The sequence below is a fragment of the Suncus etruscus genome, chromosome 3 (genome assembly GCF_024139225.1).
Source record: "Suncus etruscus isolate mSunEtr1 chromosome 3, mSunEtr1.pri.cur, whole genome shotgun sequence".
Classification (NCBI taxonomy): Eukaryota; Metazoa; Chordata; class Mammalia; order Eulipotyphla; family Soricidae; genus Suncus; species Suncus etruscus.
The window spans coordinates 19,793,623-19,808,442 of NC_064850.1; the positions used below are offsets into that span (position 1 = coordinate 19,793,623).

Here is a 14,820-nt window from a genome sequence, read left to right on the forward strand (position 1 = left end):
GAACCTGGATCAGTCTTTATAAGGCAAGTTTATTTCTCAGTTACTTATCTCTCTGTCCCCCCACCCCAGATCAGTTATTTTGAGATTTTATTGTATTTGTGAAGCAAAGGGAAATAACCTATCTTTAAGGGCTGTTACAGTCTCTTTGTGAAGTTTTTTTTTTGGGGGGGGGGTGGGACACCCGGTGGTACTCAGGGTTTACTTCTGACTCTGTGCTCAGGAATTGCACCTGACAGACTCAGGGGACCATATGGAATGCTAGCATTCAAACCACCGTCTGTCTTAGGTCAACTGCGTGCAAGGCATATGCCCTACTGATGTGCTATCTCTCCAGCCCCTGTTTGTTTGTTTTTTTATTTTTGTTTTTTTGGGGGACCACACTCATCAGCATTAGGGTTACTCCTGGCAGGCTGGGAGACCATATGGGATGGCAGGGTTCGAATCCAGGTGGGCCAGATACAAGACAAACGCCCTCCCTGCTCTATCGCTCTGTCCCTACTGTAAAATATTTTTGATATTGCAAGGTATCTGACTGGTAATGTTTAGATTTAAAAATTTGTGTTTTCTCCCTTCCATTATATATACTTACCCTTCCTTAATGGTTTTCTACTGTGTCTGCCTTGACGCACCGCAGGCTAAAATCTCCTAAAAAATTATCATTTTTGGGCCGGGCGGTGGCGCTAGAGGTAAGGTGCCTGCCTTGCCTGTGCTAGCCTTGGACGGACCGCGGTTCGATCCCCCGGTGTCCCATATGGTCCCCCAAGCCAGGAGCAATTTCTGAGCGCATAGCCAGGAGTAACCCCTGAGCGTTACCGGGTGTGGCCCAAAAACCAAAAAAAAAAAATTGTTTTCCAAATACAATAGCAACTTTCTTTTCCTTTATCACAAAATCTTTAAATCATTACCTTACCTTGATCATTACTCATCATTACTTGTGCATTTCATAATCTTTTGTCTTGTGTTCACTTTACACTTCTGAACCTTTCTCTTAAAATTCTTGGCCCCTGGCTGTGTCCTGGTCATCTTTCTCAGTTCAGCCTCCCAGTAGTGCTTGTGACTGGGACCCTCTTCCCCATTGGCTTTCATTATGCTCTTTTCTCCTGGGTTGGTTTCTTTCTGCATTTCTGATGTTTCACTCATGCTCTTTGTGGTCCTTCATGTTTTCCAGTTTTTCCCCTTTTTTTACTTTTGTGTATTTTTTTTTATCTTCTCTCCCTTTGATTCTTTCTCTGACCTGTGGTTTTAGTTTCCTTCTTAAAATCAGAAGCAATATCTATACTTTGGATGATCACAGTCCTATTTCTTTGTAAATTAGGTGCTTTTTATAGTTTCTCCTTTATTTCACTGTTTTTACATGCATGTTAAATTTTGATTTTTCTGAGTGCCGGTTAATTGAAGGAAGATAGGAGTAAGTTTCATTTGTTATCTCTCTCCATCTCTCCCCTCTTTCTCTCCCTCTCTCCTGTGCTTACACTTTTTTTTTGTTTTTTGAGCCACACCCAGTGATGCTCAGGTGATGCTCAGAGATGACTCTGCACTCAGAAATCACTCCTGGATTGGGGGACCATATGGGATGCCAGGGTTCAAACCGAGGTCCATCCTAGGTCAACTGTGTGCAAGGCAAACTCCCTACCACTGCGCTACTGCTCTGGCCCCTGTGCTTGCACATTTACTTTGGGCCTTCATGTTTCTCTGCACTGTAGCCGCCGTCTCACGTTCTGTTTGTGATCCCCTCCTAGTGTGTCTTCTGTTGTTCACCACACACCCTGCTGTTTTTATCCCAATGACTCTTGATGGCTAGGACCTGGTGGTTCGTTTCCTCAAGCGAGCATCCAGTAACCTGCCGCAGTCACTGAGGATGGTGTTGCCCAGCCGGCGACTGGCACTACTGGAGCGCAGAAGAATCCTGGCCCACCAACTGGGTGATTTCATCATCATGTACAATAAGGTGAGTTCCGTAGGAAATATACTAAGTAGAGTGTGTTGTCTGGGGTCTTGTACATGCGGGTCTCAACTCTTTGAGATGGTTTTTGAGGGAGGAAGTAGTGCCATTATGTAGAAAGGAAAGTAGCATGTGAAAATTAAAGTAACTTAAAAAGAGGGCAGAAATGGAATGGCTAATAAAATACCCACACATCAAAACCATTTCCAGAATTTATTCTAGATCTGTTGAAAATTTTGGTATGACTTCAGTGAGAGGTTTATTTATTCCATTTGAAAGTTGGTATAAGAGTATTTTACAAGGCCTAGTTTTTCTTTCCCTAACTGGTGGTTTCTTTTTTTGGTTTTGGGCCACTCCTAGCAGTACTCAGGGGCCACTCCTGGCTCTCTAGTTGGGGGTTGCTCTTGGTGTTGGTTGAGGGACCATGCAGGGATGGGGATTGAACCTGGGCCACCCACAAAGCATGTTCTTCAATCCCCTGAGCTATCTCTCCGGCCCCTCTTTTCCTTAACATGAATGGTCTCTGTTGTCATATTATTAATTTTAAAAAAACAAGCCTACAAGTTTGTTCACAGACATTGCTAATCTACTGTAAAAAAAGCTTTCCTTGTGGGCTATTTAAGTAAAAAAAAGTAAGAATATAATGAAAATTTACATTTATTCTGCAATTTTTACTTGCATGTTCTAAAAACATTTCATTGAAATAATGATAGAAATTAATATGCCAAATATCTAATATATCATAGAAGTATATGGGGGATTAAAATGTCTTTACTATAAAGACAAATTAACTGAAGGTAATGAAACCAGATGAAGTGTGCCTTTATCAGGAGTCTGTTTAACTTACTGCTATTTTGTGGGGGCTGTGGACTTGTGCAGGAAACAGAACGTATTGCTGAGAAAAAATTAAAGCAGAAACTGGAGGAAGAGGAGGAAGATGGGGTGAATGCAGAACATTTTCAGGAGTTCATCAAACAAGCAAGGTAGGAAATGTTCTTGACTACAACACTGAATTGTGCCCATTGAATCCCCTATTTTCCCTGTTTGTAAATGTGAGTGAAATCACGTTTAGAAAGAAAAAAAGTGAATTTCATAGGATCGGCTTCTCTCTATCTTGGCCAATTCTTTTTCTGTTGTCAAGGTTTCAGTTATCAAAACACTGCTGCTGGATATCTGGGATATATTTCTCGACAGCCTTCAAAGTACATACCACTCAAAGTGCTGAGCGTGCCCTTTGGAAAGTTGGATCTCTAGGCTTCTGTGTATTTACTAAGATCCGAATTTATCCCTGATCAAGCAGTGATGACCAAATCTTGCCTCTGTTGAGTGGGTTGAGGAATTGGCAGTTTCTCAGCACTCTGGGGTTTACGCCTAATTTATAGAAAATAGAGCAAGTCCTTCATGCTTAGGGTTGGCTTTTGGGGATTGAAATCTTAGCACGGAGCTCTCTATGTTGATACAAAGAAGCCTGACCATTTCCCCATTAAAGACTTGTTTTTGAAAGAAGAGGTAGCAAAGGCACTAATTATGACTATTTTGTAAGACCTTTTGCTAATATAAGGTGCATAAAACCAATAAAATAAAGGGTCGAGCATTTGTTTAACATCCTTTTTGGACTTGAGCAAAGTCCAGTAGAGAAAAAAGCAGTAATAGAGAATCAGCTTAGTTGAGCTGTTGAGTTGAATCAGTTAGTGTTTATCAAGTGTTATACACCAAACTAGCACCTAAGTATTCAATTTCATAAAATTTGTAAGCACTAGTTTTTAATTTACAACATAGTCATTTTTTTTTATTTTGTCAAAGCACCACAATTTACAAAGTTATTTATAGTTAAATTTTACAGACTACGTTTCAGCACCAATCCCACCACCTGTTTCTTTTTCCCTCCACCAGAGTTCCCAAATTCCCTCTTCTCCCTTCCCCTCCTTCCACTGCACCCCCAGTTTGTCACCTTAGCAGGCACATGTTTAAGTTTGGATGTTAAAAATTTGGCTCTCTTGGGGCCAAAGAGATAGCATGGAGATAAGGCATTTGCCTTTCATGCAGAAGGACGGTGGTTCGAATCCCGGCATCCCATATGGTCCCCTGTACCTGCCAGGAGCGATTTCTGAGTGTGGAGCCAGGAGTGACTCCTGAGCACTGCTGGTATGACCCCAAAAAACAAAACAAAACAAACAATTTGGCTCTCAGGGCCGAAGAGATAGCACAGCACAGAGATAGGGTGTTTGCTTGCATTTGGCCAATGCAGGACTGACGGGATAAAGGGGTTTGATTCCCAGCATTTTATGTGGTCCCTTCCCTGAGCCTGCCAGGAACGATTTCTGGGTGCAGAGCCAGGAGTAACTCCTGAGCATCACCGGGTGTGGCCCAAACGCTCCCCCCCCAAATTGGCACTGTCTTGTTCAGTATTATTGACTGTTGTTTTGGATATTTAATCCTATCACTCCTTAACACCACTGATAGACTAGGATCCCCTTACCCCCACCCTATTTCCTGTTGTTTCATATGTATTTCTTCTTTCCCCTTGATTTCTTTCCTTCTCTGTTCTCCTCTCTTATACACTAGGGCCAAGGGTGATCTCGGCATCCCCGCTTTGGAACATTGCATTCTTTTAATTATTTAAATACACAGCAAACAAAGACATAATTCTGTAATTACTAATGTTGACACTGGGTCATAAGCACTAGGATTGATACAGCAAATTTGGAAGCAAAGCCAGAAACATTTTCTGGACTAGTGCTGGAGTTCAGCTGTAGGGTGCTTGTCTTGCAAGAATGAAGCCCTGGGTTCAATTCCTGGCACTACAAAACAAAATAAAACACAAACAGAAACACTGCTAAGGAAACACTTTCTCACACACATAGTAAAAAGAAGGAAATTAGAGTACATTCAGAAAATGGCTTTACTTTAAAGTTAAAGGCTCTCTAGTTCCCCCTAGGAACCTTCAAATTTCCTAAAATCAGAAAGAACAACAACAAAAAAAGACAACATTTTAAAAAGTGGTGTCTGTTTCCTTACAAAGCCTAACTGGGTACTCAAAAATGGCTTATTTTGCTAACATTTGTTACCAACACAGTGATGTAATACAGAGTAAGACATCATTGGGGGCAGTAGCAATATTGATAAGCCAATAGCACAGCAGGTTGGGTATTTGCCTTGCATGCCCGACCCTGGTTCAATCCCCAGGACCCCATAGAGTTCCCTGAACACCTGCCAGGAATTATTTCTGGACACAGAGCACTGTTGGGTGTAATCCCAAAACAAACAAACCAAAAGGACACATCAGTGTGTTAACGGCATCTGATACTGAGAGTTGGAAATCTGTGATGACATCAGTTTCTCTTTAAGTTTGGATGGCTCATGGATGCCTCTGCAAGGATGTTTTGAATTCGGTAAATTCAGAGACTGGCAAAGAAACAAAAATCATAAAGGAGGAGCAGATAAGATGGTGCTGTGGGGTTGGAGAGTTTGTGAAGGGGATCAGGTACTTGCCTCTCATGTACTGCCCTCGATTCCAGCCCCACTACCTATTTCCTTACTTCAGCACTGCTGGGCATGACCCTTCTGAGCCAGCCCCCAACACCACCAGGCAATGCCCCAAACTGACTTCCTCCCTCCCAAAAGACAGGGAATTTTTTTGACCTTCCTCCATTCTGAGGACAAGTAAAGCACAGTGATAGGCAGAGGTGGTGCTTGCTGGCCAACCTCAGTTCTGGCAGTTTCCCTAGCTATGGGCTGCTTCTGTTTTGGGGGGTCTAAGGCTCACACTGAGATTCTTAGAAGTGGCATTCTGAGTGCTCATTACTGTCTCCTGAAGACGGGTGCTGGGTTCTTCAGGACAGCACAGAAGCACTTTGCTCACCTCAGGACCTCTTCTCTGAAGCCGTCAGGCTCTAGGAGAAACAAAGGCCATCAAGAAGCTCCTAGCAGCACTCCATCGGCCATGCACGGTGAGTGTCTGAGTGTCAGATGATGTGGGTGATTTGAAATGCCCTCAGAACCCATCTAGCCCCACAGTCATGCAGGTGGATGGGGAACACGGCCCTGGTTATAGCAGTGTGATGTTTCCCAAATGGCTCGCCGGTCCTTCCAAGGGCATAGTGGCCTCAGGTGCATTTGGGGACATTATTTGCCAAAATGTGATAGATTTCTTGGGACCTATTGGGAGTTGGATTGTTTGGGTGTTTTATTTTGTTTGTTTTCAGGTCAAATGAGTTTGACACTATGATTTCCCTTTTTGGCCTGGGGAATAGAAGGCTCCTCTATAATCAGCTGATTATCCTGTGGGACTAGGCAAATAGTAATGGGCCAGACAATATCATATGTCAGATTCTGCAGGCTACATGTGTCTTCGTAGTATTTTCTTTTTTAGAAACATGAAACCAGAGAATATGATTTAGGGTGCTTGCCTTGCAGCAACCAACTCCAGTTCAATCCCTGGCACCTCATATGATCTAGGATTCCCAGAGCACCACCAGTCATGATCCCTGAGCACAGAGCTGGAAGAAAACTGTGTCATGCTGGGCGTGACTTCTCAACCACCTACGACCTTGCAGGGCCAATAAACATAAAGCAAGCTTTAGCTGGTTGCCTGCTGCTCAGGATTGAACTACAATCAGAAGTTATTTTTGTTTGTTTGTTTTTGTTTTTTGAGTCATACTCGGCAGTGCTCAGGGGTTACTCCTGACACTATGCTCAGAAATTACTCCTGGCAGGCTCGGGGGACCATATGGGATGCTGGGATTCGAACCACCATCCTTCTGCATGCAAGGCAAACACCTTACCTCCATGCTATCTCTCTGGCCCCCCAATCAGTAGTTTGTTGACCACTGATCTCAAACATGACTGTCCACTTGAGCTTTTTGTGTTAAGCTACTAAGCACTTGAGATGTGGCTTAGCATAACTAAGGAAAAGAACCTTTTGGGTTTTTAATTTTGATTAGATTTACAACATTTTTAATTTATATGAGTTGATCATGTTGGACAGTGCAGATCATGGAAATTCACTGTGGAATAAATAGTTTTATCATACTTTAACATTTTGCATTTCTTCATTCATATTCCTACTTCACCATCTCTGAATTGGGAGTTTTTAGCTTATGTTCCAAAACCATATCCCCTTCCTAACCAGACCTTCTCTCCTCGTTGCAGTGAGTATCAGTTGGAAGAGGTGCTGACTTTCTACACCCAGAAAACCAAGTCTGCAAGTGTCTTCCTGGGAACATGCTGTCCTAAGAGTCCTAAGCACAGCAGCAGTTACTCAGATAGCGGTGCCAAAGGCGGTGAGTCTCTAACTTAATAAAAATAAGAAAGAGTGATAAAGAGTGATAAGCGGCTAGAGCAGAGAATGATGTGATGGGTGAGTGGGTCCCAAGAGGATGGGTTCTTGCAGTGGGAGGGTGTCAATGAGTGGCCTCCAAGGATATGTGGGCACAGCATTGTTACCTGAAAGTGGAAGAAGCTCATTGTCTGCATTTTATATTTAACAACAAAGAGCTTTATTGACAAGTTAACCTTTATTGAACACTCTATTCTCTGCTGCCCATGATCTTGTGTTTTACTTACAAACACGTGGATTAAGATTCTGTCCTTTACAGAGAGGACAGAAGCTAGAAGGCCCTCGGTAATGGTCCCCATCACGCTGAGGCAGGAGAAGAGTTAGAACCCTGATCTGCTTCACTGGAGCCAGTGGTTCTTCCCCTGTGCTCCACTGCCTCTCCTGGTCATTGTTTCTCATCCTGATTGCATGTTTTCTTTTCTTTCTTTTTTTTTTTTTTTTTTTTTTGGTTTTTGGGCCACACCCGGTGACGCTCAGGGGTTACTCCTGGCTGTGCGCTCAGAAGTCGCTCCTGACTTGGGGGACCATATGGGACACCAGGGGATCTGAACCGCGATTCATCCTAGGCAAGCGCCGGCAAGGCAGACACCTTATCTCTAGCGCCACCGCACCGGCCCCACATGTTTTCTTTGTGCTTGTGCCACACCATTTTCATCTGGGATAGAATAAGTTGTTTGATGTATAGAACTATCATACCCCGAAAGGGTATGGAATATCCTTAGAATTACCCAGTTCTCAATGCTCTTAGCTTTCTTTAGTCTGGTATTTCTAACATGAATAATGTTCCACCCATTAATAGGGTGGGGGTGTAAAATCACCCCAGGTACCATATCTCTAAACCCAGGTGAATGAGTCTGAATCAGGGTCACCCATGAAATAATCCAAACCAGTCTCAGGGTGCAACAAGTCTGGCAGCTTGATAATCTGGCAGTCTTCTACTTCTTATGAAGAGCAGCTGCCTGCCAAAACTGTTGTTTTATTGAGTACAGAGACCACCCCAGGGTGGGGCAGTAAGAACAGATAGCTCAGGCTATCCTGAGCCAGTCCCACCCAGGTTTACAAGGAAGACAATCTCTGTTTTGGGGTAAATCCAAGTTGTAAACAAGCATACAAAGGAACCTGGGATGATTTTTGTTATAGATAAAACAAGGTGTAACCTAATGGGGGTGGGGTGTCAAGGTAAAAGGGGGAGTACTTTTAGTTAGTCTTGAGAAGATAGAGCCCCTCCCCCAAGAAGGGGTTGATAGATGAGGCAAGTTTAAACCCTCTTTTCTTGTCTATTGTGATAGCCAGAATTTTCCTTTACATTCCTCTTTTAGGTCAGGACTTTTGGAATTGAAGTGCATCAAAGTTTCTGGTTCAGGTCATAGGATCCCCAAAATAGTAGTGGTTATTATAAACAAAACTCTGCACGTTATTTTCCTTCCTTCCTTCCTTCCTTCCTTCCTTCCTTCCTTCCTTCCTTCCTTCCTTCCTTCCTTCCTTCCTTCCTTCCTTCCTTCCTTCCTTCCTTCCTTCCTTCCTTCCTTCCTCCCTCCCTCCCTCCCTCCCTCCCTCCCTCCCTCCCTCCCTCCCTCCCTCCCTCCCTTCCTTCCTTCCTTCCTTCCTTCCTTCCCTCCCCTCCTTCCTTCCTTTCCCTCGTTTCTTTCCCTCCCTCCCTTTATTTTTCAACAATTTTGGTTCCTGAAGGCAGTCCTCAGGGATCCCAGGTTTCCTGGGCTAGAGATTCAGTATGAGGTCCCAGGAGGCATTCTCACTCAGGCCCTACAGTGCTGGTGATTTCCAGGTGGTCCTTGGAGGAACCACACAGGCGGTTCTTAAGGGTCTCCAGGGCTACACCCAGCAATGCTTGCAGTGCCTGTGGTGCTGGGAATCTAATGGGGGCTGGTCATATGCAGGGCATGTGCCTTAAGTCACTCTCATTGGCACCTGAAACTCTGCATTTTTGTTGTAAGATATATAAATCTAGATGAGAGTGAGATAGTGGTAATCAATACACTAATTGTCAGCATAATGGCCCAAGATTTGAAGATGAAGCCTTCTTCCCTGTTCTTAAGACTGTCAGAGCTCTGAACCAGGAAAACCACACATTTCAAATCTTGTGTATTTCCCAAGAAAACAGTGGTAATGTTTTGTAAACTGTGATTGGACTCAGGTTCTTCCACTGGAGTCTGCAGTGCACCGTCTGACTGAATCACTGTGTTACTACATGTCCCTTCGAACCCCACCATCTTTTCTGAGATGCCTTAACTTGTCTGTAAGCTCTGAAACTAGTTTATTCCTCTCAATCCCTTCTTCACAGTCTTACTGGGTACCTATGATATGTTGGACATTGTGGCCACTGATCTGATCAGTGACAGGGCTGCCATATTCCTGTATTTGACAATGTCTGAGACTGCTGGATAAGACTGGCTGAGTAAATACAAAATCAAATCGGTAGAAATGGGAGAGTAAAAAATATGTGAGCCTGGAAAGGTGAAGGCCTTTTTAGTGTTAAGAGACAACTCCTTTCCTCTACCCTTCCCAGCAGTGCTGGGAAACTGTTAACACATTAGTGGCAGCACTGATTTGTACAGGTGGATCCTTAGAAATTCTAGGATTTTTTTTTTTTTTTTGGTTTTTGGTTTTTGGTTTTTGGGCCACACCCGTTTGACGCTCAGGGGTTACTCCTGGCTATGTGCTCAGAAATCGCCCCTGGCTTGGGGGGACCATATGGGACGCCGGGGGATCGAACCGCGGTCCTTCCTTGGCTAGCGCTTGCAAGGCAGACACCTTACCTCCAGCGCCACCTACCCGGCCCCTAGGATTTTTTTTTTAAGTTTTATTTAAACACCATGATTTATATAGTTGCTCATAAACATATATTTCTCCCATTTCATGTTCCAGCACCAAGCCCACCATCAGTGTAAAATTACTTCCACCATTGTTCTTAGATTCCTACCCACTTCCAAGCCTTCCCCCCTGGCAGGCAGAAATAATATATTTTTTATTGCTTGCTTATAGATAAGTCATATGGAATTATAAAAAAAAAACTGCAGAAAAAGAAAATTTGTAAAAATTACCGTATGTCCAAGGTGGACATTAAGTCATTGTCAGAAGGTTTACTAAGCTATTTGTTGCTAGTTAGGCATTCTGCTATTTGCTTTGTTTCTTAACAGTAGGTGGCTTCTATGCTACTTTGACATCTAATTTGGTGTATTCCTACTGGGATGACAGTATTGAAAATTTTGGAGATATCTGCATATGCAGCCTTTCTGTTCAGGAATTCCAAGCTCTGTGGCTGATGAGACTGTGGGGTGTGGATATGGCTGCCAGGTCTTCTAGAAGTATGAAAAGATGCGGGGAGGGTTCCCACACTTCAACAAAGTCCTAGTAATCTCAACCAAAATAGTGGCATACCTGGAGTTTTGGTCTGTTAGGTATCTCTGCAGCGATAAGTGGTAAAGCAGTGAATTTGGATCACCAGCAAAGTGGCAATTGTGGGTTGTGGATACAGTTGCCAAGACTTTAGCAGGGAAAAAAAAAGAAGACTTCAGCAGGGTGGAGACTTGATCAATCATCCATCTTTCTGAGAGTGCTCCCATTTTCAATGTGATTCTAGTGTACTCAAGAATTTTTGCAACTTGGGGTCCATCTTTCAAGAATGAGGCTATGGAGCTGGCCATTGATCGGAGATGGCAGCAGCTGTGGAGCATTAGGGTTTAATTTTAAAGACTTGTGTGGAGGGTGTTCACCTGGCAGTGCTCAGGGACTATCCTGGCTTTGTGCTCAGGAGTGATTCTGACCGTTCTTAGTGGGCCATAGACAGTGACAGGGATTCTAAAGAGGAGCTGGCCCCATGCAAAGTAAACACCTTAGCCCATGTTATTATGCACCTTAACTACCTCGCTGTCCCTAAAGATGATCTTTTTAAGGTCTGTACCTGTGAATATTAACTAGAAGGGCAGAAGGAAAACCTCCAAGAAGGAGACATTTTCACAGCTGACAGCCTCTCGGCTCATTTCAGTCATGGACACACAAATGTATTCAGCATCACTACTGTGAGAGGTCCCAGAGATAAGAACTCATGACTTTTCTTTCATTCTGAAAGAATATAACCTTACTAAGTGTTCTAGAACCTAGCCCTTGAGATTTAGGAATATTCCCCTAATTGGGCAATAAATACTGCCCTAGTCTATTTCAAAATTCTGTGATAGGGAAAAAGATCATTTATTCAAATGTAGAATTTTTTTTCTACTGGAGTTGATTTTGATTTTTGAATGTACTTATCAACCTTTCAGGTAAAGTCAACTTATCCAAGTAAAATGAAGACGTGGAAGATACAGAGCTGTTGTACTTATTCTTTATCTTGACAAAAAAAAATTGGGGCTGCCCTTTCAAGCTCTCACTAGCTGTCTTGCTCCACATATGTTATGGCATCTTTGCACTAGTGCAGATACCCAGACTTCTTTTTCCATCTACCCCCTACAAACACAGTGACCCCTGAAATCTAGCCTCTTTTCTGTGAACTAAGAGAATGTACTCCTCAATTAAACCTCAGGCTACTACCTCCCACCCTGATCAGTCCACTGTCCTCCCACCTCCAAGGGATGGACAGTAGTGTCTGCGTTGGAAGCACTGCTCTAGCAGGTACAAAATATGAATTTGGTCTGTTATTCTTAGCAGAGGCAGCTGACCTCCCTCACTTCCTTTCTTTTCCAGGCATGTCCTAGCTTGTAGGCTATCCATGAATGCCTGATATAGTTAATGACACTGGGGTGGGGTTAATTAAGAATCATTTGTTATGTCCATCCCAGGAAAGACAACTATGGTAAAACTTGCCCTGGCTTCTAGTGTTAATTATAAATTGTGCTTTATTTTGAAGCTTTGTGTCCTAGCTTTCTTTTTTCTTTCTTTTTTTTTTAGATCATCCAGAGACAACGGAAGAAGTTAAAACAAAACATCCCAAACAGCAGCAGCAGCAACAACAGGCAACAGACATTAACTCTGATAAGTTATCTCGTGAGTCACTTCAAATCTATATACATCTGCTGCTCTCTGCTAAGTGTCTAAAAACTTCCAAATGTTAATTCTTAAGCCTGACATATTAATCCAAAGATATTCCATTCTTTTTTCTTTCTTGTCCCTTAGAGTTTTTTCCTACCTGCTGTCGGTAACCTGTCTTCCTTCAAGGAAATTTTGACTGTCTTAATGTCAAGAAATTCTGAGCACTTTTTCTAGAAAAGTGAAAGGCATAAGGAAAAGAGTTAACTATCACTGTCAGAAACTAAATCCTGACCACTTAATATTTGTAAAACACTTGCTCTAGTTGATGAAGTTCATCTCAATACTAATTTTTAGAAAGAACTGCAAATAAGCTATATTGCCAAATTGTCTTAGGCAAAATTTGTTACATTCACTCATTAAAGTACATACTGTATTTGTCATGAGTTGTGTTTCATGCTAAGATTATTTTGATGTTTTTTAAAAATTATCTTGTGTTTTATAGTGATTGTCAATTTTCCCTAAAGTGATTTATTTTTTGTTTGTTTTTGTTTTAATAGGGCTTACCACTTCAACCGAAAAAGAGAATAAATTAATCTATAGCCATTCTTCCTCTGCTTCTTTCTCTGGTCCAGCTGCTGCCCTTCTACAAAAAATTCCCAACACTCATTTCTCATCTAATATTACAACCTCTGACCTCTCGCCAAGGCTTGGCCTCCAAGCTTTTTCTCAGATTCCTCCATCTATCTCCAGCATGCATCACAAGTCAACAGCTTTACTGAACACAGTCCCTGAACGTGATTCTTCCTCCGGAATACAGAATGTACCAAACCCTGGTGACCTGCCACGTCACCAATCAGGCAGTTACACATTTGGTCCCTTTTCCTCTTTTCAAAGTGCTGCACAGATCTATAGCCAGAAACTGTCGCGTCCTTCTTCAGCAAAGACAGGTGAGTGAGAAAATGAAAGGTGACCTGCAATGCCAATTCCTCCTAAACCCTCACACAAAACAGAATGCCATCTCTTCCCTAAAGGTAATGAATGGGGCAGGCATGGCATTGTCCTGATGTGGCTTTAGGAAGAGTCCTTGCATTTGGTCCAGTAGTGTTCTTGCATGATGCCAAGTTAAACAGGACTTTTAGATGCTGGGGGTAAAGTGATAAATAAGTCATGGCTACTATTTAATTAACTAGGAGCTTACAGTAAAGAGATTATCCATCACAGATAATTCTAGATCTTGCATTATTTCTGATAGAGTTATTTCTGACATCAGATAAGTTAGATATAAAAATTTTTTTAAATATTTTTAAAATCAAGAATGTGCTGAATAGGTAACCCAGAATTCTTAAACTAGGGTACTAGATGTAAATGAAGTAGATCCATAGGGTCATTCAAGTTTTTCACCATTTTTTAAAAACATTTTCCAAGTCTTATTTTATTTATTTATTGGTGTGTGTGGGGAGCTTTTGGGTCACACCAGGTGGCGGCGCTCAGGGGTTTCTCCTGGCTTTGTGCTCGAAATTGCTCCTGGCAGGCTTGTGGGGGGGATGGGACCATATGGGATGCTGGGAATCAAACTAGTGTCCATCTTGTGTTGGTCATGTGCAAAGCGAATGCCCTGCCTCTGTGCTATTTCTTCAGTCCCTTTCACAATTGTTTTTAATAATAGCTTTATTGAGGTAAAAATTGAATGAAGTACAAAACAACCATAAAAATATACATACATGCACACAATATATGTCTGTGAAGTACAAGCTTTACAATACTGTTGTGCATAGATTTTTCCAGCACCACACCCAGCCCCAGTGAGCCCATTTACTTCCACCAGTGCCCCAGGGGCCCTCCCATGTAAGCTCAGATCTAGCCGCAAAATCTCTTGTACCAAGGGCCTTGGCAGAAAATGTTCTTTAAAATATATAACTGAGTGGTTTCTAGTTTATTCAGAGTTATGTTACCAATACCAAAATCTTATCTAAGAAAGTTTTTCTTCAAAAACCCCATACCGAGCAGCACTGACTGACAATTCATCCCACCAGCCCCTGGCAACCACTAATCTACTTTCTGTCTCTATAGATTTGTCTATTCTGGACATTTCATATCAGAGGAATCATATAATAGATAGACTTTTGTGAATAGCTTCCTTCAAGGCTCATCGGTGTTGTAACATGTATTGCAATACAATTCCCTTTTATGGCTGAATAATATTTCTTTGGATGTATATATAGTATACATTTTACTTATAGTTATCCTTTCATGGACAGTTGGGTTTCTACTTTTAGGCAAACTAAAGGCCAGATAACACGAAAAATACTGCTGTGAACATTTGTATACAAGAGTTTATGTGCACTTCTGTTTCTCTTGGGTATGAGTAAATAATTGGATCATATGTAACTTTATGTGTTTATTTTACTTTATTATTTTTTTTTTAGAAATTTCAGTCAGTTTTCCAGTATGATTTTCACTAGTTAGTAATATAGGAAAGTCTAATTTCTTGTTTTACCTATCATGTGTGTTTGAAGAATATCTTTTTCTGGTTTTGATTTGCATTTTTCTGATG

At 42.1% G+C, this 14,820-nt stretch overlaps 3 protein-coding genes across 3 annotated transcripts in view; 2 read left to right on the plus strand and 1 right to left on the minus strand.

Moving 5' to 3' along the window:
* Positions 1-14,820, plus strand: part of TTLL5 (tubulin tyrosine ligase like 5) — a 310,256-nt gene that overhangs the window by 130,332 nt on the left and 165,104 nt on the right. Inside the window, exons 24-28 of the mRNA XM_049770318.1 lie at positions 1,802-1,948; positions 2,822-2,925; positions 7,094-7,224; positions 12,186-12,281; positions 12,824-13,213. Of these exons, the coding sequence (XP_049626275.1) occupies positions 1,802-1,948; positions 2,822-2,925; positions 7,094-7,224; positions 12,186-12,281; positions 12,824-13,213 (868 nt within the window). The remainder of the gene's footprint in view (positions 1-1,801; positions 1,949-2,821; positions 2,926-7,093; positions 7,225-12,185; positions 12,282-12,823; positions 13,214-14,820) is intronic.
* The window catches only part of LOC126004088 (peroxiredoxin-1), a 1,184,503-nt gene that overhangs the window by 125,111 nt on the left and 1,044,572 nt on the right, over positions 1-14,820 (minus strand). The window lies entirely within an intron of this gene.
* Positions 1-14,820, plus strand: part of VASH1 (vasohibin 1) — a 967,981-nt gene that overhangs the window by 24,391 nt on the left and 928,770 nt on the right. The window lies entirely within an intron of this gene.